This window comes from Phyllobates terribilis, unplaced genomic scaffold, assembly GCF_046119375.1.
Source record: "Phyllobates terribilis strain yellow unplaced genomic scaffold, ASM4611937v1 Scaffold_4__5_contigs__length_816908805, whole genome shotgun sequence".
In the NCBI taxonomy this organism is placed as follows: domain Eukaryota; kingdom Metazoa; phylum Chordata; class Amphibia; order Anura; family Dendrobatidae; genus Phyllobates; species Phyllobates terribilis.
This window is the reverse complement of record NW_027362764.1, coordinates 196,642,547-196,663,539: the sequence shown is the minus strand read 5'-3', so window position 1 is coordinate 196,663,539 and position 20,993 is coordinate 196,642,547. Positions and strand designations below refer to the sequence as shown.

General features: G+C 42.2%; 1 protein-coding gene across 1 annotated transcript in view; it reads right to left on the bottom strand.

Annotated features, from left to right (window-relative positions):
* Nucleotides 1–20,034, bottom strand: part of CMC1 (C-X9-C motif containing 1) — a 59,389-nt gene extending 39,355 nt beyond the window's left edge. Inside the window, exon 1 of the mRNA XM_073678025.1 lies at nt 19,904–20,034. Within this exon, the coding sequence (XP_073534126.1) occupies nt 19,904–19,922 (19 nt within the window). The 5' untranslated portion in view covers nt 19,923–20,034. The remainder of the gene's footprint in view (nt 1–19,903) is intronic.
* Between the last annotated feature and the right edge of the window lie 959 nt (nt 20,035–20,993).

Here is a 20,993-nt window from a genome sequence, read left to right as displayed (position 1 = left end):
GAGAAAACACCGAACATAGACTGAGGCCTAAATACAACAAAGGGGTGTGGCCAATCTTCTAGGTTCGTAAGGTCACAGGTTAAACATATTAGAATAATACATACAATCAGTTCTATAAGAACCTATGAGGTATGACTGTATCCAATTTTAGAATCCAAAATTCCTCTCGTCATAAAGTTTGGCGAACCAGTTCCCCCCTCTCCTGTTTTTTTTTTTTTTTTTCTTTTTTAACCTTTTCGATGCCACACAAGCTAAAATCACAGGGAGCCTTTCTGCACTTCAGAGAAGTGTTTAGAGATAGCAATAAAAAGGTCTATTTTTGTACACTGTAGTAAAAGAATAAAGCTAGGTCACTGCTGCTACATGTCCTGTCACTCTTCTTCTGAATTGCGTATTACAAGTTGCATGCAACCCATTCCACCATAAAGACTTCATGAGCAGCGTTAAATTGATGAAAGAATGCATACAAAAAGACATTTAGGTGTGAATGCGTCTGAATTCCTGCCTTTACATAATTAACCGCTTCCCGACCGCCCACTGTAGATAAATGTCCGCGCTGCCTGGGCTCTGTGCAGCGCGGACGTTTAAAAATGGTGGGTGGTCCCGCAGCGCTCAGGACCCCCAGGGTCTTGCAAGCGCTGCGGGAGCGGTGCAGAGCGATAGCTCTGACAGGGAACATAATCGGGACCTGATTGGATCAGGTCCCAGTGATGTTAACCCTTTGCTGTCTTCTATATGCCGCGATCTATAGTGATCGCGGCATATAGAAGACAGCAGGAGGAGAGGGGGTCATCCACTTACCTCTCCGACGGCCCCCTTATACCTTCCAGGACCTGACGTTGCTATGGCAGCTGGAGGTCACATGACCGCCTCCAGATCTGCCATATATGGTGTCCTGCCTGGCTCAGCCTGCAGCTGAAGCCAGGCAGGAGACTGACTGTGAAACAGTCAGGGAAGATCTCATGTAATGTAATACATGTCTATTACATTACATGAGATCAGTGATCAGAAAAATAAAAATTAATGTCCCATACAGGGACTAAGTAAAAATGTAAAAAAAAAAAGTAAAAAAAAATGTTTTTAAACTGTTAAAAAAAAATTACAAAATAAATAAATAAAATATTAAACCGATAAATCCGTATATTTATGCAAAAATAAAAAAAGTACACATATTTGGTATCACCGCGTCCGAAACAACCCGAGCTATAAAACTGTCACACTAATTAACTCCTTCTGTGCACACCGTAATAAAAATAAATAAAAAACGGAGCAAAAAACTATGCTTTTTCCTCATATCGCCAAACAGAAAGTGGAAAAAAATGCGATCAAAAAGCAAATAAAAATGGTACCGCTGAAAACGTCATCTTGTTCCGTAAAAAACAAGCCGCCATAGAGCTCAATCAGCCGAAAAATAAAAAAGTTATACCTCTCAAAATAAAGCAATGCAAAAAAAATATTTTTTCTATAAAATGGTTTTATTGTGTAAAAGAGTCAAAACATAAAAAAATATACAGTAAGTGTAGTATCGCTGTAAACGTACTGACCCGAAGAATAATGCTGCCTGATCACTTTTACCACACGCAGAACGGCATAAAAAAAACCTCAAAAAACAATTCCTGAATTGTTGGTTTTTGTTAATTTTACCTCCCAAAAAACGGAATAGAAAGCGATCAAAAAATGTCACGTACCCCAAAATGGTACTAATTAAAATGTCAACTCGTCCTGCAAAAAACAAGCCATCACATGACTGTCGGCCAAAATCTGGAAAAATTATAGCTCTCAAAATATGGCGATGCAAAAACTAGATTTTGCAAAAAAAAGCGTCTTTTAGTGTGTGACAGCTGTCAGTCATAAAAACCCAATATAAATCTGGTATCTCTGTAATCGCACCGACCCGAAGAATAAAGTAATCTAATCAGTTATATCACACTAGGAACGGAAAAAAAAAAAAAATAAAACCAATTCTTCACCTGCTACTGATTAGTTTATTATGTCTCCCAAAGATCGCAGTAAGGCGCAGAGCCTTACATTTATCCTGCGCTCTGCGCTGAGCACTTACCCCAGAGTTTCCATGTAAATCTCTGAAATATGTGATTCAGCCGGAACCCATGACGGAAGATTACCTGTAATGAGGCAGATATAGGCACTGTGGATGCCGTCTGGCCTGGGATCCCACGGTGTCATTTGTTTTAGGCGTGCATAAAAGTGCGGTTGGCCACAGTTTTGTGCACTTCTGAAAAAAAGGACATCTCTAAACAGAGGCCAGATGGAGTCCAGAGTAACTCTGCTTCCTCATTACAGTGAATGGATCCCGCAGGGGTTTCATCTGAATTATATCACTTGGAAATTTAGATGGAAACCCCGATGTAAGTGCTCAGCCTAGAGAGCCGGATAAATGTTACGTAAAATGTTCCCAATAAAAGCTTCAACTCAGTCCTCAAAAAAAGCTAGTCCCCACTCAGGTCCGTCATCTGTTAAAAATATAAGGGACTTCCAAGTTACTGGTAGCAGAAAGGCTCTGGAAAAGCAAAATGGCCCTTGCCCCCCAAAAGAAATTCAGAAAATTTTGTGCTCCCAAATCCAAATGCCTATTCTACAATAATTTGTTCTCCAATTGTCAAATAGCGCTCCGTCCCCCCCCAGATCTCGCCGTATGGCTGAGTGGTACGATACAGCCACATATGGGGTATTGCCACTTTTAGAAGAAATTGTGTGACACATTTCGGCACCATTTTTACCCATTGAAAATGTAAAATCTGAGGGTAAAACATTTTTTTGTGGTAAAAATATAATTATGCTTTTTTCACTGCCCAATGGTATAAATTTAAAAGTTAAAAAATACTCACTACATCCCTAGATGAATTCCTTGATAGGTGTAGTTTACAAAATGGGGTCACTTGTGGGGGTTTCTGCTGTTTCGGCATGTCAGCAAACTCTTCAAATGTGACATGGTGTCTGCAACCTATCCCAGCCAACATAGCGCTCCTTTCTCTTCCGAACCCTGCCGTACACCAAAGCAGTGGTTTTCCCCCACATATGGGGTATCAGCGTACTCAGGAGAAATTGCGCAACAAATTTCATGGTGCAATTTATCCTGTTACCCTTATGATAATGCAAAATTAGGGAATGAAAAACATTTTTTGTGGGAAAAATGTGAAAATTTTATTTTTACGGCTCAATATTATAAACTTCTGTGAAGCGGCTGGGGGTGCAAGGTGCTCACCACACATCTAGATAAGTTCCCTAAGGGGTCTAGTTTCCAAAATGGTGTCACTTGTGGGGGGTTTCCACTGTTTAGGCACATCAGGGGCTCCCCAAATGCAACATGGCATCCGCTAATTATTCAAAAAATTTTACATTCAAAAAGTCAAATGGCGCTCCTTCCCTTCCAAACCCTGCCGTGCGCCCAAACAAGTGGTTTGCCTCCACATATGGGGTGTCAGCGTGTTCAGGAGAAATTGCACAACAAATTTCATGGCGCAATTTTTCCTATTACCCTTATGATAATGCAAAATTAAGGAATGAAAAACGTTTTTGTGGGAAAAATGTGAAAATTTTATTTTTACAGCTCAATATTATAAACTTCTGTGAAGCACCTTGGGGTTCAAGGTGCTCACCACACATCTAGATAAGTTCCCTAAGGGGTCTAGTTTCCAAAATGGTGTCACTTATGGGGGGTTTCCACTGTTTAGGAACATCAGGAGCTCTCCAAACGCAACATGGCGTCTGCTAATCATTCAGACAAATTTTACATTCAAAAAGTCTAATGGCGCTCCTTCCCTTCCGAACCCTGCAGTGCGCCCAAACAGTGGTTTTCCCTCACATATGGGGTATCAGCGCGCTCAAGAGAAATTGCACAAAAAATTTTGGGGTCCATTTTTTCCTGTTACCCCTGTGAAAATAAAAAAAATTGGGTCTAAAGTAACATTTTTGTGAAAAAAGTTAAGTTAATTTTTTTCTTCCACATTCCAAAAATTCCTGTGAAGCACCTGAAGGGTTAATAAAGTTCTTGACTGTGGTTGTGAGCACCTTGAGGAGTGCAGTTTTTAGAATGGTGTCACTTTTGGGTATTTTCTGTCATAAAGACCCCTCAAAGGGACTTCAAATATGATGTGGTCCCTAAAAAAATGTTTTTGTAAATTTTGTTGGAAAAATGAGAGATCGCTGGTCAACTTTTAACCCTTATAGCTCCCTAACAAAAAAAAAATTTGGTTCCAAAATTGTGCTGATGTAAAGTAGACATGTGGGAAATGTTGTTTATTAACTATTTTGTGTGACATATCTCTGATTTAAGGGCATGAAAATTCAAAGTTTGAAAATTGCAAATTTTTCAAAATTTTCGCCAAATTTCCTATTTTTTCACAAATAAACGCAAGTGATATCGAATAAATTTTACCGCTATCATGAAGTACAATATGTCACGAAAAAACAATCTCAGAATCACGGGGATCCGTTGAAGCGTTCCAGAGTAATTACTTCATAAAGTGACAGTGGTCAGAATTGAAAAAATTGGCCCGGTCATGAAGGCAAAAACAGGCTCTGGTGCGAAGTGGTTAAAGGGCAAAGTGCCATCTGCTACATGAACATTTGAAACAGCCCTTAATACTCACCCATGTATTGGATCATTGACACACATGCACGGTGAGAGGGCATTGCCCAATATATGGCTACATACCGGACTCCTGGTTCAAGGTCGAGGTTGTGCTTGCCCCACATAGGGAGCAGCATGTCTCAAGGTGTACATGACAGATGATCTAGTTTTTTATTGCTATTTTTGCATCATGGTTATTTGAACCTGATATGTTTATGCTACATTTTGTGTGACATTTGGCTACCTATCCTTCTATTCATGTGCGTTAAAATTATTAATAACTTGTCTGTTTCCGCACTGTGTTCACCCCATTGTATACCACACTATTGTGTTAATATCTACCTATACATATCTTAATGACAGTATATGGCATTCTCTATGTAGGGCATATGTTTTCTGCGTTGCGGAGGCTAGTTCTCCCTTCCGTAGCCCCTTCTCTATGTACTCTATATTATATTACATTCAACATTTGTGCAATTCTAATAAATATCAAGTTTTAATATTTATATATTAGTATACATATTTCCTTATATGTAACATAGGTTTACATATAATTGTGCCAGGGTAGCAGTTATTATATCAAATATGAGGTCTTGGCTTTCTGGTCTATAAATTGGGCTGTTACCCAGGATCTGTGTCACATCAATAATTCCATTACGGAACTTATAAAGTTACTCATCTTTTTATATACAATAGTTTTATTTGTAAACTTTAAATTAGTGATCAACAGTGAACTTAAAAAAAAATAAAAAAAAAAAAGAAGACTTAAGTAACCCGATAATAAATAAAGTCTCTTCCACTCCGTTCCTGCCTTCTACTTGTATTGATGTCTTCTCCAAAGACTTCCTGTATCAGTGACCACACGGCCTATACACAATGGCTGTGGTCAGTAACAGCTATTCTGAGCAGCACATTGGACCTGTCCGATGCAGACAAGACATAGGAAGGTGGCGTCTCATCTTTCGGTGGGAGAACAGGGTGTAGGCAGGTAGCAAGTCTAATAAAAAAGCCATTAAAAGTATGGGGAATAAAAACAGATTTTGCACTGGTAAATAATAAGGAACAGTCTGCATAATTTTATTAGGCCAGTTGGTGTAACCATAAGGCCCTATTAGGGCTGGGCGATTAATCCAATTAATTCACTATTAGGCGTTGGGATAATTCTGATTTTTTACAAAAAGAAAATTGAAAATTCCATATTGGCTCCATCCCCTCTTTGTGTTTATTAATGATGTAACAGGCTCTGTAGGAAAAAGAGTAAAGCTGCTGGGTGCCGGAATTGGTAGGAGCAGCTCAAACCTGAGCGGGAGATGAGTAATGAGAGCGGTGATGACGAGCTGCTCACTCACCAGGAATACAGGAGAGAACTTGCAAGAGGTGAGCTGTGCCAGGGCTGTGGTTGACTGTCTAGGTCACATATACACTGCTTCTATTAAACCCCTTACAGCCAGAACACACAGAAGAAGGCTGTGTAAGTGCAGGGAGAGCAGCAAAGGAGTAGCTGCTCTCCCTGTGACCTTTGTTCCTTGGTGCTAAAGTGTGTTATCAGTGACTCCTGTTCTCCTTCTGTGTGTAACCCTTTCTACCCGCCACATCCAGCATTTTTTTTTCCTGTGTTGTCTATGTTCTGCAGATGGGACGTTAAGGGTTAACCCAATCACATATGTGCCCTTGTCTGTATTTGGTGACTGGTGGCTTCTTATCTCTGATCCATGCCCTCCACATACAGCAATAAAGATAGTTTCTTACCCCTTGCCTGGTCTGACCAGTTTCATCAATCCTTAAAAAATAATAAATACTATGACATTGACATTATCAGAAATCTCCAACTGGAGCTGGTGTAGGTTTCTGCTATAATTGACACCACTTTCTGGTGTAGTTTATAGTAAATTTATATGGCAGCGGAGGGCCATGCATTCCAACTAAGCCCCACCAGCAAAATAAAAAAATTAAAGAAGTTGTCCACTACTTTATCACGGATGACCTATCCTTATAAAAGGTCTTCAATGTCTGGCTTGTTGGTGTCCGACACCCGGCACACCCGTCGATCAGCTGTTCTCGGCTTTCGGGGGCTGGAACTGCTCAATTGCGGAGCTGCTCAGTCTTCTGATAGTGGCCACGGCAGGGTACTGCACATTCGCCTCCTATTAATTTGAATAGAAGGTGGATGTGCATTACCCAGCCGCATCCACTATCAGAAGATGGAGCAGCTCCGCAATCCAGCAGTTCCAACCGGCAGTTGCCGACATCGAGATCAGCTGATCAGTGGGGTGCCGGACCCCGACCTATCAGACATTGATGATATCAATGATAAAGTAGTGGACAAACTCTTTAACCCGTACGTCGTGGTTGGGAAGTGCTTCCAGACCTTGGACGTACTGGATACATCCAGGCGATTTTGCGTGCATAGGAGCTGTGCAAGCATGATCGCCACCGGAAGTTCAGCTAATATCACAGCTGACACTCGGCACTCACTGCCAGGAGTGGTGCGGGCAGTTTAACCTGCTAAATGCTGCGATCAATAGCGATCGCAGCATTTAGAAGGTAGGGAGAGGGAGCCAGCCCCCTCTGCCTTCCAATCGACACCCCCATGACGTCATCGTGGGGACCCGATTGTTGCCATGGTGACACAACGTCCTCATTTTAAGTAAACAGTAGAATGATGTTTTACTAAAAAGCTCTATCTTCGTCTCATCTGTCCACAAGACACTTTCCCAGAAGAAGTTTGACTCACGTACATTTTGGCAAATTGCAGTCTATCTTTTTTATGCCTGTGTGTTAGCAGTGTGGGTCTGCTGGATCTCCTGCCATAGCGTTTCATTTCATTCAAATGTTGACGGGATAGTTTGCGTTGACATTGATGCACCCTGAGCCGGCCGGATAGCTTGAATTTCTTTGGAACTTGATTGGGGCTGCTTATCCGGGCTATCCTGCATTGCAACCTTTCAGCAATTTTTCTCTGTTGTCCTCGTCCAGTGAGATTAGCTAGATTAGCTACTGTGCCATGGGTTGCAAACTTCTTGATTATGTTGCACATCATGGACAAAGGAACATCAAGATCTCTGGAGATGGGCGTGTAACCTTGAGATTGTTGATATTGTTCAACATATTGGTTCTCAAGTCCTCAGACAGTTCTCCATGCTTAGTGTGGCACACACAGACACACAATGCAAAGATTGAGTCAACTTCTCTTTTTATCAGTTTTGAGTTGTAATTTTCATATTGCCCACACCTGTTACTTGCCACAGGTGAGTTTCAACGACCATCACATGCTTGAAACAAAGTAGTTTTCCAACAATTTTGGAAAGGTGCCAACACTTTTGTCCGGACCATTTTTGGTGTTTTATGTGAAATTATGTCCAATTTGCCTTTTTTTTTCAGTTTTTGGTGTTGTTCCAACACACACAAAAGGAAATAAATATAACAAAACATGTGTAATTGCAATAATTTTCTTGTAGAAATACTTCATTTTCTGGAACAATTTCAAGGGTGCCAACACTTTTGGCCATGGCTGTATTTATTCTGACCCTCAGTGGCAAAGCAGAGTTAGGCTTTATTTTCTTTTTATCTGTGAAATAACCATGCTTTCATATTAGATGAACCTATAACGAAGGGTATTGGCCACATCACCGCTATGTGCATAATCCATGTAAAATATTTTAACTGGCCCTTACAGGATCATAAACTAGCACATAAACTGTCCTCAAAAAGTAATGAAAGGAGAAATTTTACAGGTAAGAGATACAGCAGATAATGAGGACTTAATTAACACATACGTAACACAGGCAAAACTGAGTCTATCATGGCTTCTTTACAAGGTGACCCAGATCCATTCATTTACATAATGTGTGGAGTCAGCGCAACCCCTCTCATGTAAGTATGAATACCCCCTCTGCACAACATATTTATTGCTTACACGCTTGAAAAGTCCTGCTCGTGAAAGTTAAGGTTTTTCCAGTAAAATGTTTTGATTGGAAAAAGCTTAAAATGCTGATTACATAACCTTATGTAACCTTAAAACATAAAGATGTCAAAAGCCTTTTTTCCTAGTTTTCAAGCACAGGTAATGAACATAGAAGACAAACTAGGAAAGGTGATGAGAATGCTTCTCATGAGCAGCAAGCATGATGGGATAGAAATGGTGATAGGAAACAGGTAGGTTATTAAAGGAACACACACTGAGTCACAGTTAACAGTGGGGTACCACTGGGGTCAGTATTGGACCCTCTTCTTTTTAACAAATTTATTAATGACCTTGTAGAAGAGTAAAAATTTTATATTTTCAGATGATACTAAACTCTAAAAGGTAATCATGATAGAGAAGGATAGCTTAATATTTGAGAGGGATTTATGTAAGCTAAAGGCTTCAGCTGAAAAATGGTAATTGAAGTTTAATGCAGATAAATGTAAGATCATGCACTTAGGTCGAAGAAATTAAATGTACAGTTATGCACTAAATGGCTAAATGGTAAAAAACTTGGTAAAACGGTCAGTGAAAAAAACTTGGGTGTATGGCAAAGTCAACTTTAGTAACCAGTGTCAGGCAGCCGCTGTCAAAGCAAAGAAAATATCTGGATGCATTAAAAGAGGCATAGATGCCCATGACAACAACATAGTTTTGCTTTTATACAAATCACTAGTGCGGCCACACTTAGAATACAATTTTGTATTACAAGCTATAAGAAAGGCATACATAGTACATACATAGTTTGTAAAGCCGAATAAAGACTTGCGTCCATCAAGTTCGACCTGTAAGTTCTGTAGTTGCTAAAGTTGATCCAGAGGAGGGCAAAAACCCCAAATGATTTAGCCAATCTTCACCTGAGGAAAAATTCCCTCCCGACTCTGAAACCAGCAGTCAGAATAAATCCCTGTATCAACCTACTATTTTATTCTATTTTTAAGTATATGCAGAAATCTGCCTGGTATCTAGAAAAGCATCCAGTCCCCGCTTGAACTGGTGTAGTGAATCCGACATTACCGTCTCCTCACTCAGTGAATTCCATATTCTCACTGCTCTTACCGTAAAGAACCCCTTCCTATGCTGGTGCTGAAACCTTTTCTCTTCCAGTCTTAGTGAGTGCCCTCTTGTTACCGTAATATCCCTCCTTTTGAACAAATCCCGGGCAAGGTCTCTATACTGTCCCCTAACATATTTGTACACATTTATTATGTCCCCCCCTCAACCTTCTCTTTTCCAGGCTGAATAGTCCTAGTTTTGCCAACCTCTCTGGGTATTGCAGTCCCTCCATTCCCTTTATTAATTTTGTTGCCCTCCTTTGTACCTTTTCAAGCTCATTTATATCCTTTCTATATATTGGGGCCCATAACTGAGCACAGTATTCCAAGTGTGGTCTGACCAGTGCTTTGTACAGTGGAAGAACAATGTTCTCATCCTTTGCAGCTATACCTCTTCTGATACATCCCATTACCCTGTTTGCCCTTACAGCAGCGGCCTGACTTTGGGCACTCCAATTTAGTTTGCTATCAATCAAGATGCCCAAGTCCTTCTCCATCTCTGAATTCCCCAATGATTTCCCATTCAGTGAGTACTGGTGACTTCCATTTTTCCTTCCCATATGTATGACCTTACATTTCTCCTCGTTAAACCTCATTTGCCATTTCATGCTCCACCTACCCAGCTTATCCAAATCCCTCTGAAGGTCTTCACTATCCTCTTTTGTATTAATTGTTTTACATAACTTTGTGTCATCTGCAAATATTGATATTTTACTATTTATCCCGTTGACTATGTCGTTAATAAAGATATTAAATAACATTGGGCCTAGTACAGACCCCTGTGGTACCCCACTAGTGACGCTTACCCAATCTGAGTATATTCCATTTATAACCACCCTCTGCCTTCTATCCTTTAGCCAGTTAGCTACCCACATGCAGACATTTTCCCCCAGCCCCATCATTCTCATTTTGTATACCAACCTATTATGTGGCACGCTATCGAACGCTTTTGAGAAGTCGAGATACACGACATCCACTGGTTCCCCCTGATCTACTCGAGAGCTAACCTCCTCGTAGAAGTCAATCAGGTTTGTTTGGCAGGAGCGATTCCTCATGAATCCATGTTGGTTCGGGGTTAATAGATTATTAGCGTCAAGATGCTCCATGATTGCCTCATTAATAAAGCCTTCAAAAATTTTGCCCACAACGGACGTCAGACTCACCGGCCGATAGTTTCCGGCGTCACTTTTTGCTCCCTTTTTGAATATTGGCACTACATTCGCCTGTCGCCAATCAAGTGGTACAGACCCAGTCTCAACAGAGTCCTTAAATATAAGATATAACGGTCTGTCTATCACATTACTTAGTTCCCTTAGTACCCGTGGGTGTATGCCATCAGGTCCTGGTGATTTGTTTATTTTAATGTTACTGAGGCGTTTCTGTACCCCAGCTTGGGTTAGATTTGTCATACTTAGTGGAGGATTAAGCTTGTCACTTCTCATTTCGCCTGTTAGTTCTTTTTCCTTTGTGAAAGTTGACGAAAAAAATTTATTTAATAGATTAGCTTTATCCTCATCTTTCTCTATGATTTTGCCTTCATCACTTTTTATCGGTCCAATATTATTCGATTTAATCCTTTTACTATTTATATACGTAAAGAACAGTTTGGGATTTGATCTACTTTCCCTAGCAATACGTCTCTCTGTTTCCTCCTTTGCTATTTTTATTTGTTTTTTGCAGGTTCTCGTTTTTTCCTTGTAACACATTAGTGCCTCCTTGCTGTTTTCCTGTTTTAATCTCTTGAATGCCTCTTTTTTGCTATTTAACGCCCCTTTTACGTTCTTATTCAACCATATTGGTTTCCTCTTATTTCTGGCCCTTTTATTCCCATACGGTATATACCTCTCGCACTGAGTATTCAGAATTCTTTTGAAGGTTTCCCATTTACTATTCCTATTTCCTTGATTAAGAACTTTGTCCCAGTCTATAAGTTGAAGGTTTTCTTTCAGCTGATCAAACTTCGCCCTCCTAAAGTTTAATGTTTTAGTTGTTCCCTTATTGATAACCCTACTGAAGGGCATTTTGAAATTGATAATATTATGATCGCTATTACCTAGGTGCCCCCCTATCTGTACCTCAGTTATTCTATCAGGCCTATTAGTCAATATTAAGTCCAACACTGCCTTCCCTCTCGTTGGTTCCTGCACTAGTTGGGAGAGATAATTATCCTTGATATTTGTCAAGAACCTTTTTCCTTTCTGCGATCTACAGGTTTCTGTTTCCCAGTCAATATCCGGGTAGTTGAAGTCCCCCATTACAATCACCTCATTATGTTTTGCTACTTTGTCTATTTGTCCTAATAGCAGTTTCTCATTCTCCTCTGTTATATTGGGTGGCTTATAGCAGACCCCCAGTAATATTTTATTATTATTTTTTGCCCCCTCTATCTCTACCCACATGGACTCGACCCCCTCTTCTCCCTCTCCTATATCTTCCCTTAGTCTGGGCTTTAGACGTGACTTTACATATAAGCAGACTCCTCCGCCCTTCCCGTTTCCGGTCCCTTCTAAATAAACTATAATCTGTTAAATTTACCGCCCAGTCGTAGCTATCGTCTAGCCAAGTCTCTGTTATACCTACGATGTCATACCTCTCCTCCGATATAAGCGCCCGCAGCTCATCCGCCTTATTGGTCAGGCTTCTTGCGTTGGTCAGCATGCAAGATAAAACTTTGGGGTTATTTAGCATCCTATTCTTCTCTAACGATCTAACTGTACTATCCCCACCCTCATTATATTCACTTCTCCCCTTCCCCCTTGCTTGCCTCACATCCCACCTATTTCCTTGGTTTCCCCCCCCGTCTCTAGTTTAAAAACTCCTCCAACCTATTAGCCATCTTCTTCCCCAGCACCGCTGCACCCTCCCCATTGAGGTGCAGCCCGTCCCTACGGTAGAGCCTGTAGCCGACAGCGAAGTCGGCCCAGTTCTCCATGAACCCAAACCCTTCTGCCTTGCACCAACTCTTTAGCCACTTATTCACCTCCCTAACCTCCCGTTGGCGCTCCTGTGTGGCTCGCGGGATTGGTAGTATTTCTGAGAAAACTACCTTGGAGGTCCTTGCCCTAAGCTTCCTACCTAGATCCCTGAAATCATTTTTAAGGACCCTCCATCTACCACTCACTTTGTCATTGGTGCCAATGTGGACCATGACCATGACATAGCGGAACTTGAGCAGGTGCAGAGAAGAGTAACAATGGTTATTAAGGGAATGGGTGGACTGCAATACCAAAACAGGTTATCAAACTTGGGGTTATTCAGTTAGGAAAAATGAAGACTTAGTGGTGAACTTATTACAATGTACACATATGAGGGGACAGTACAGAGATCTTTCTAATGATATTTTTACACCTACACCAGCAACGGTGAAAAGGAGGCATCCTCTATGTCTAGAGGAAAGAAGGTTAAATCACAATCACAGATGCGATTCTTTACTGTAAGAGCAATGAGACTATAACTCTCTGCCATATGAGGTTGTAATATAAAAGTTTGAGGAGGGTCAGTATGACTTTCCTGAAAAATATAATATAGGTTATGGGCACTAGATTCAGTGATGGGACGTTGATCGAAGGAACTAGTCTGATTGCCCTACGTGGAGTTGGGAAAGAATTTTTCCCATTGGGGCAATTAGCATTTGCCTCATGGGTTTTTTGTGCTCCTCTGGATGAACATGTTAGGCTATAAGTAGAACTCAATGGACTTGTGTCTACTTTCAACATTAAAAATTCTGAAACTATACTAGCTTGCTGATGGGGTGCAGACTAAGTGTGCCCTCGTGATCAGGACAGGGAAAATGGCTGTGATACAAAACTGCAGCCCTGCTCAGAGGAACTTCTGATCCAGCCTTTTAATCTCTTTGATGTACAGTGGCATGTAAAAGTTTGAACACCCTTGGTCAAAATTACTGTTATTGTGAACAGTTAAACAAATTGAAGATGAAATGATCTCTAAATAGAGCTGAAGTTAAATATCACACATTTCCTTTGTATTTTAGGCAAAAAATATGTATTTTCATTTTTTGAATTTTAAAAATTACAAAACGGAAAATGAGCAGATGCAAAAGTTTGAGCACCCTGCATAGATAGTACCTAGTAGAACCCCCTTTTGTAAGTAAAACAGCTTGTAAATGTTTTTGTAGCCAGCCAAGAGTCTTTCAATTCTTATTTGAGGGATTTTCATCCATTCTTCTTTGGAAAATTCTTCCAGTTCTGTGAGATTCCTGGGTCGTCTTGCAGGCATTGCTATTTTGTGGTCTAGCCACAGATTTTCAAATCAGGGGACAGTGAGGGCCATTGCAAAACCTTCAGCTTGTGCCTTTTGAGGTAGTTTTGTGGATTTTGATGCATGTTTAGGATCATTATCAATTTGTACAAGCCATCCTCTTGTCAACAACTTCAGCTTTTTTACAGATACAGTGGGTACGGAAAGTATTCAGACCCCTTTACATTTTTCACTCTTTGTTTTATTGCAGCCATTTGTTAAATTCTAAAAAGTTAATTTTTTTCTCTCATTAAAGTACACTCTGCACCCCATCTTGACTGAAAAAAAACAGAACTGTAGAAATGTTTGCACATTTATTAAAAAAGAAAAATTTAAATATCACATGGTCATAAGTATTCAGACCTTTTGCTCAGACACTCATATTTAAGTCACATGCTGTCCATTTCAGCACACACCTGTCTATATAAGACCTAACAGCTCACAGTGCATGTCAGACCAAATGAGAATCAAGAGCTCAAAGGAACTGCCCAAGGAGCTCAGAGACAGAATTATGGCAAGTCACATATCTGGCCAAGGTCACAAAAGAATTTCTGCAGTACTCAAGGTTCCTAAGAGCACAGTGGCCTCCGTAATCCTTAAATGGAAGAAGATTGGGACCACCAAATGTCTTCCTAGACCTGGCCGTCCAGCCAAACTGAGCAATCGTGGGAGAAGAGCCTTGGTGAGAGAGGTAAAGAAGAACCCCAAGATCACTGTGGCTGAGCTCTAGAGTTGCAGTGGGGGGATGGGAGAAAGTTCCACAAAGTCAACTATCACTGCAGCCCTCCACTAGTCGGGCCTTTATGCCAGAGTGACCGACGGGAGTCTCTCTTCATTGCAAGACATATGAAAGCCCGCATAGAGTTTGCTCAAAAGCACATGAAGGACTCCTAGACTATGAGAAATAAGATTCTCTGGTCTGATGAGATGAAGTCAGAACTTTTTGGTAATAATTCTAAGTGGTATGTGTGGAAAAAAACAGGCACTGCTCAACACCTGCTCAATACAATCCCAACAGTGAAACATGGTGGTGGCAGCATCATGCTATGGGGGTGTTTTTCAGCTGCAGGGACAGGATGACTGGTTGCAATTGAAGGAAACATGAATGCGGCCAAGTACAGAGATATACTGGATGAAAACCTCTCCTAGAGTGCTCTGGACCTCAGACTTGGCCGAAGGTTCACCTTCCAACAAGACAATGACCCTAAGCACACAGCTAAAATAACAAAGGAGTGGCTTGAGAAAAACTCTGTGACCATTCTCGACTGGCCCAGCCAGAGCCCTGACCTTAACCCAATTGAGCATCTCTGGAGAGACCTGAAAATGGCTGTCCATCAACGTTCACCATCCAACCTGATGGAACTGGAGAGGATCTGCAAGGAAGAATGGCAGAGTATCCCCAAATCCAGGTGTGATAAACTTGTTGCATCATTCCCAAGAGGACTCATGGCTGTACTAGATCAAAAGGGTGCTTCTACTCAATACTGAGCAAAGGGTCTGAATACTTATGACCATGTGATATTTCAGGGTTTTTTTTTAATAAATTTGCAAAAATTTCTACATTTCTGTTTTTTTTCAGTCAAGATGGGATGCAGAGTGTACGTTAATGAGAAAAAAAATGAAATTTTTAGAATTTACCAAATGGCTGCAATGAAACAAAGAGTGAAAAATTTAAAGGGGTCTGAATACTTTCTGTACCCACTGTAGTGTTGTTTGCATCAAGAATTTTTCGAAATTTCACTGAATCCATTCATCCCTCTAGCCGTGAAATGCAATACAACCCCAAAGCATAATTGATCCACTCCTGTGAAGGATGGCACCAGAGAGATCACGCAGTATCCCACCGCTGCCACCACATGTGACCCGCACCTCGCTTGACATCACTATTACTTCAGAAGGATCACATGATACTGTCTCCCCACTTTGCACCAATGTGATATTCCGCCCCCCTGGGGCACGCAAGATCAGCTTGGCACAGTTTTACACAGACACACCCTGTCCACACAGGCCCAGAAGTGCACAGGGAGTGAGAGGAGGTGGCACACACAGCCACTAACATGGCACCAAGCTCGCCCACAATTCTGACAGGCCCCTTTCACTAGCCCCAGTGAAACAGAGCCTTATCAGCCCGGTAGAACTGCCACCAGTTCTTCGTTCGCTATAAGCCCGGTCCGTTAACGGGGATTACATTGGGCCAGAAACCAGCCCCGGTAGTATGGAAAATTAAACCAAGAAATGGACGTGTGGATAAATTATATATTTAATAGTCTTAAGGGCACACTAGACAATACACTATATAAAAAATGGTTATACACATATAATGGTTAGATATGCAAATACAAATAGTGGTAGGACAAAAGATATAGGCGGCTGGATGATGTAAATTACTGGTGTGACGTCCGACTATATGTGCGCGGATCCTCAGGGGCATCGGCTTCCAGCTGGGTCCTAGGTCCTTCACAGCACGTTACTCGACGTGACCCCCCCCCATTCGAACAGGACCGCATGTATCAGAGAGCTAGAGAGACCAAATGGTCTTACACTAGCTTTTATCCCCTTTGGGTCACTACCCTCCTGCCTGATCCTAAGTCCCTTCCCCGTGCTTTGGCAGCTAATAACTCCAAAACTTCAGATGAATCATAACTTCTTAATGGACAGTCCTAGGGAGGAGGTTCTGGTACCATTGGAGCCCGCCGGGCCCCTGCTACGCGTTAAGACCAAACACAGCTTTGCTACCTGTTTCCTAGCTAGCTATTCTACGTATCTCCCCACCCTGTGAGGTCAGAATGGATCGAGACCCTGGAAGGTGTCTGGTCCGGGAATCTCGGAAATATACACGATGTACGGCTAGGACGTATAGTAATAGTATAACGCCTTATGAAATCATAGCTGACAAAGAAATTTAGACCGCATGGTATCCATATGGCAAGCAAGCCTTTTGTTCTGAGATGAGCTGCTCAGGGTGTGAGATCTGTCACTCACAGCCTTTGGACACTTGACCCCCCCCCTGCTGCTGCCGGGTGTTCGGTTACAACTGCACACTGAAGGGGTTTTTATAATCCCATGCCAAATAAAATACAGGCACCTGATGAAGACTTTTATAGTTGAAACGCATTGTACAAAGGTTTTTTAAATGGTTCAAATTCAGCATGCTTTCATTTTAGTATGTTTTTAGCTTTGATCCCTTTCATGTATATACTTCATTTGCACTTTGATTATCAGATCATTATTGCAGCAAATAAATATTAGAATTGTTCAGGTTTGCTGCTTTTCTTCACCTTAATTGTGGATTGGAATCCTCCCCACCAACTGAAGCACCTTTGGATCCCTTTCTTTAACCTAATAGGATACAAATGATTGACATGGAATTATGTTTCCAATATTCTTCACAACCCCCATGCCCAGTGGTTGACAAGATGTTCTTTTCCTGAAATTCTGCCCTTTTTTCTCCACACATACCTTTGATCATTGTGGCCAAAGAGCTCTGTTTCAATCTCATCGGTCCACAAGACTGGTTTCCAAAAAGCATCAGGCTTGTTTAGATGTTCTTGTGCATACTTCTGACACTGAATTTTATGGTGAGGACGCAGGAGAGATTTTCTTCTGATGACTCTTCCATTAAGGCCATATTTATGCAGGTGTCTCTGAACAGTAGAACAATGTACCACAACTCCAGAGTCTGCTAAATCTTTCTGAATGTCTTTTGCAATCAAGTGGGGGATTCTGATTTGCCTCTCTAGCAATCCTATGAGCAGCTCTCACTGACATTTTGCTTGGTCTTCCAGACATTATCTTGACCTCCACTGTTACTGTTAACTGCCAGGGCTGTGGAGTTGGAGTCAGTGTCCATTTTGGTGGAGAAAAAAAATGGACGTCGACTCCTAAAATATATAATAAATTGGTACAGTAGTTCAATGCAGTATGTGCTGTAAATTTTTTCATAAGAATTTGGGAAAGTTATGAAATGTCTTATAAATATCTGTTCTGTTCCTGATCTAAGGATCTAGGCTTTTAGTTGAGATGAATCTGTGCTGCAATTTATGTACATGTTCAGTTGTGAGACCGTGCTGTTGAGTTGGAGAAATTGAGGAGTCGGGGGTTTGTCTTACAGACTCCACTGTTCCTGTTAACTGTCATTTCTTAATTACCATACATTTCGAACTGAGGAAAGGGCAACTTGAAAACACTTTGATATCTTCTTATAGCCTTCTCCTGCTTTGTGGGCCTCCACCATTTTCACTTTCAGAGTGCTAGGCTGGTTAGAAGAACCCATGGCTGCTGTTTTTTGGCACAAGGTTAGAGGAGGCTGGGTTTTTATAAAGCTGGGAACTTTGCATCACCTGGCTTTTCCCAATGATGACACAGAACAAGCCATAACCCTAAGGTTATGCCACACATGTTTGTTTTTTCAGCATCACAAATCTGCTGCAAAACCTAAACTCTGGCAGGAAATCAGCTGCGTTTTTTTGTGCATTTTTTTCACTGTCCTTCTGTCTCTATTTATGCATGCACATAAAGTTCTGTGAAAAAAAAAGAACCCATTCTATTTTGCCATCAAAAACGGATAACTTCCTATGGGTGAAATAAACGCTGAAAAAAATGACATGCTCTATTTTCCAAAAACCCAACCAAAGGCACAAAATACGCAACAACAAAAAAACATGGTGTGAACAAAGAATTCTGGTTATTTCTCATAGACTTTGCTGGTACTGCAAAAGGCAGCTGAAAATTTGCATACAAATCTGCAGCAAAAAACGCTGAAAAATCCAACATGTTTGAACATAGCCTAAACCTTTGTCAAAGTTATCTGAGCACACAAATCTCCAATGGTGCCTAAACTTTTGCATCGGCACATTTTCCTTTTTGTAATTTTTAAATTGTAAAAGATGAAAGTATATATTTTTTTAGCCTAAAATACAAAGGAAATGTGTCATCTTTAACTTTAGGCCTTTTAGAGATAACTTCATCTTCAACTTGCTTAGCTGTTCACAATAACAGTCATTTTGACCAGAAGAGGCCAAACTTTCACATGTCACTGTATGCTAATCAGCTCTCTCGCAAAACAACGGCAGGGCGATCGCACTAGTGGGGGGACACTAGCTGAACGGCAGGGCGATCGCACTAGTGGGGGGACACTAGCTGAACGGCAGGGCGATCGCACTAGTGGGGGGACACTAGCTGAACGGCAGGGCGATCGCACTAGTGGGGGGACACTAGCTGAACGGCAGGGCGATCGCACTAGTGGGGGGACACTAGCTCAACGGCAGGGCTATCGCACTAGTGGAGGGACACTAGCTCAACGGCAGGGCGATCGCACTAGTGGGGGGACACTAGCTCAACGGCAGGGCGATCGCACTAGTGGGGGGACACTAGCTGAACGGCAAGGCGATCGCACTAGTGGGGGGACACTAGCTGAACGGCAGGGCGATCGCACTAGTGGGGGGACACTAGCTGAACGGCAGGGCGATCGCACTAGTGGGGGGACACTAGCTGAATGACAGGGCGATCGCACTAGTGGGGGGACACTAGCTGAACGGCAGGGCGATCGCACTAGTGGGGGGACACTAGCTGAATGACAGGGCGATCGCACTAGTGGGGGGACACTAGCTGAACGGCAGGGCGATCGCACTAGTGGGGGGACACTAGCTGAACGGCAGGGTGATTGCACTAGTGGCGGGAAACACGATGGATTTCGGGTAAGGTACTGGACCAGGTAACCACTGAGGTCAGCCAGCAGGCCTGAGAAATACAGAGCGGCTCCACAGTGCAATCCTGCGGTATGAATCTGCAGCGCTGCGTCCTGCCCAGCAGGGCTCCCGCCTCCCCGTCACACGTTATCTGTCGTGTGCGTGTGACAGCAGCAGGCGCTGCGCCCCCAGGTGATGGAATACTTTTCACTGGTGGCTGTGACAGGACTCAGACTGTGTGTATGAAGCATGCGGAGCACAGCCCGGCAACCTGTATAATGACAATGGGGCACACGGGGAGACGCTATAATCATTTATGGCCGAGCTGCATGCCGAGAGCAGGGCTTACCCGCTGTGCCCGGGTCCATGGCACAGAAGACAGACAAGCACGTAGGTCAACAAGAAGCCGCCGGCATGTGACTTTCCCAGGGTCAGGACGCCCCGCCCCGTGCTGTGTCCTGTACTTCCGGGTAATATAGAATGGGCGGGGCTGAGAGTCAAGCACGTGACTGGCTAATACAGCGTCGGAGATGTGTGCACAGTGTAGTGCTGAGAGCTGGCGCTCCTGAACAGTGTGCTAGCCAAAATAACAGTGTGCTAGCCTAATATGCCAGTGTGCGGGTCACAGTGCTTGTAAAAATGCCAGCCACAGAGTTTTAAACCTTAATTTTTTGTCTTTGTCTTTTTTCCCTGACAGATTTTGTGCCAAATTCAGCAAAATGGTGGGCTATGATTGTTGAATTTTGCTCATAGTCAAAACTGAATAAAATAAAATTAAAAAAAATGTATTTATGTTTGTTCTGGGCTTTTTTAGGGGTCAAAAGTTTCACAATCCTATAAAATGTCGCACTCTAGTATTCACCTTCGCAAAAAAAAGAAAATCACAAAAAAAGGCTCAACTGCAATGATGAATCCGCCCATAGTGCCCAGATTATGCCCGGCATATGCCCTGTATAAATGTGTTAGCCGCGTGCGCCAATAGTAATCTGCCAGCAGCACCCAACCGTGCAGCTGTCAGCCATAGATGCCCCATAACAATGTCTCAGCTACAGCGCCCCCATAGCAGTGTGCCAGCCGCTGAGTCCCCACACAACCATAAGTGCTAGCAATGGCTGCACCCATGACTGTGTGACAGCCACGGAATCAGCATGTTAGGCAAAAATGCCTGCCAATAGCCAAAGTGTGTCACACTACACAGTGTTAAACTGTTTTAAGGTTTAGAGCAGGTTTCTCTAGTTAGGGCACTGTAGCAGCGCGGCCCGATTATCGGAAGCCAGATGGGGAATTAGAAGAGAGTAGCTGATAGAAATTGTTTTTACTGTTTGTATTGCAATTTGCATTACCATAGCTGGAGCACGGCTTCTGTGACGCGCTCCAGCTATTTTTTCTACTAACCACTATTGTATTTATCATTACAACTGTTAGTTTTATTTTCCGGC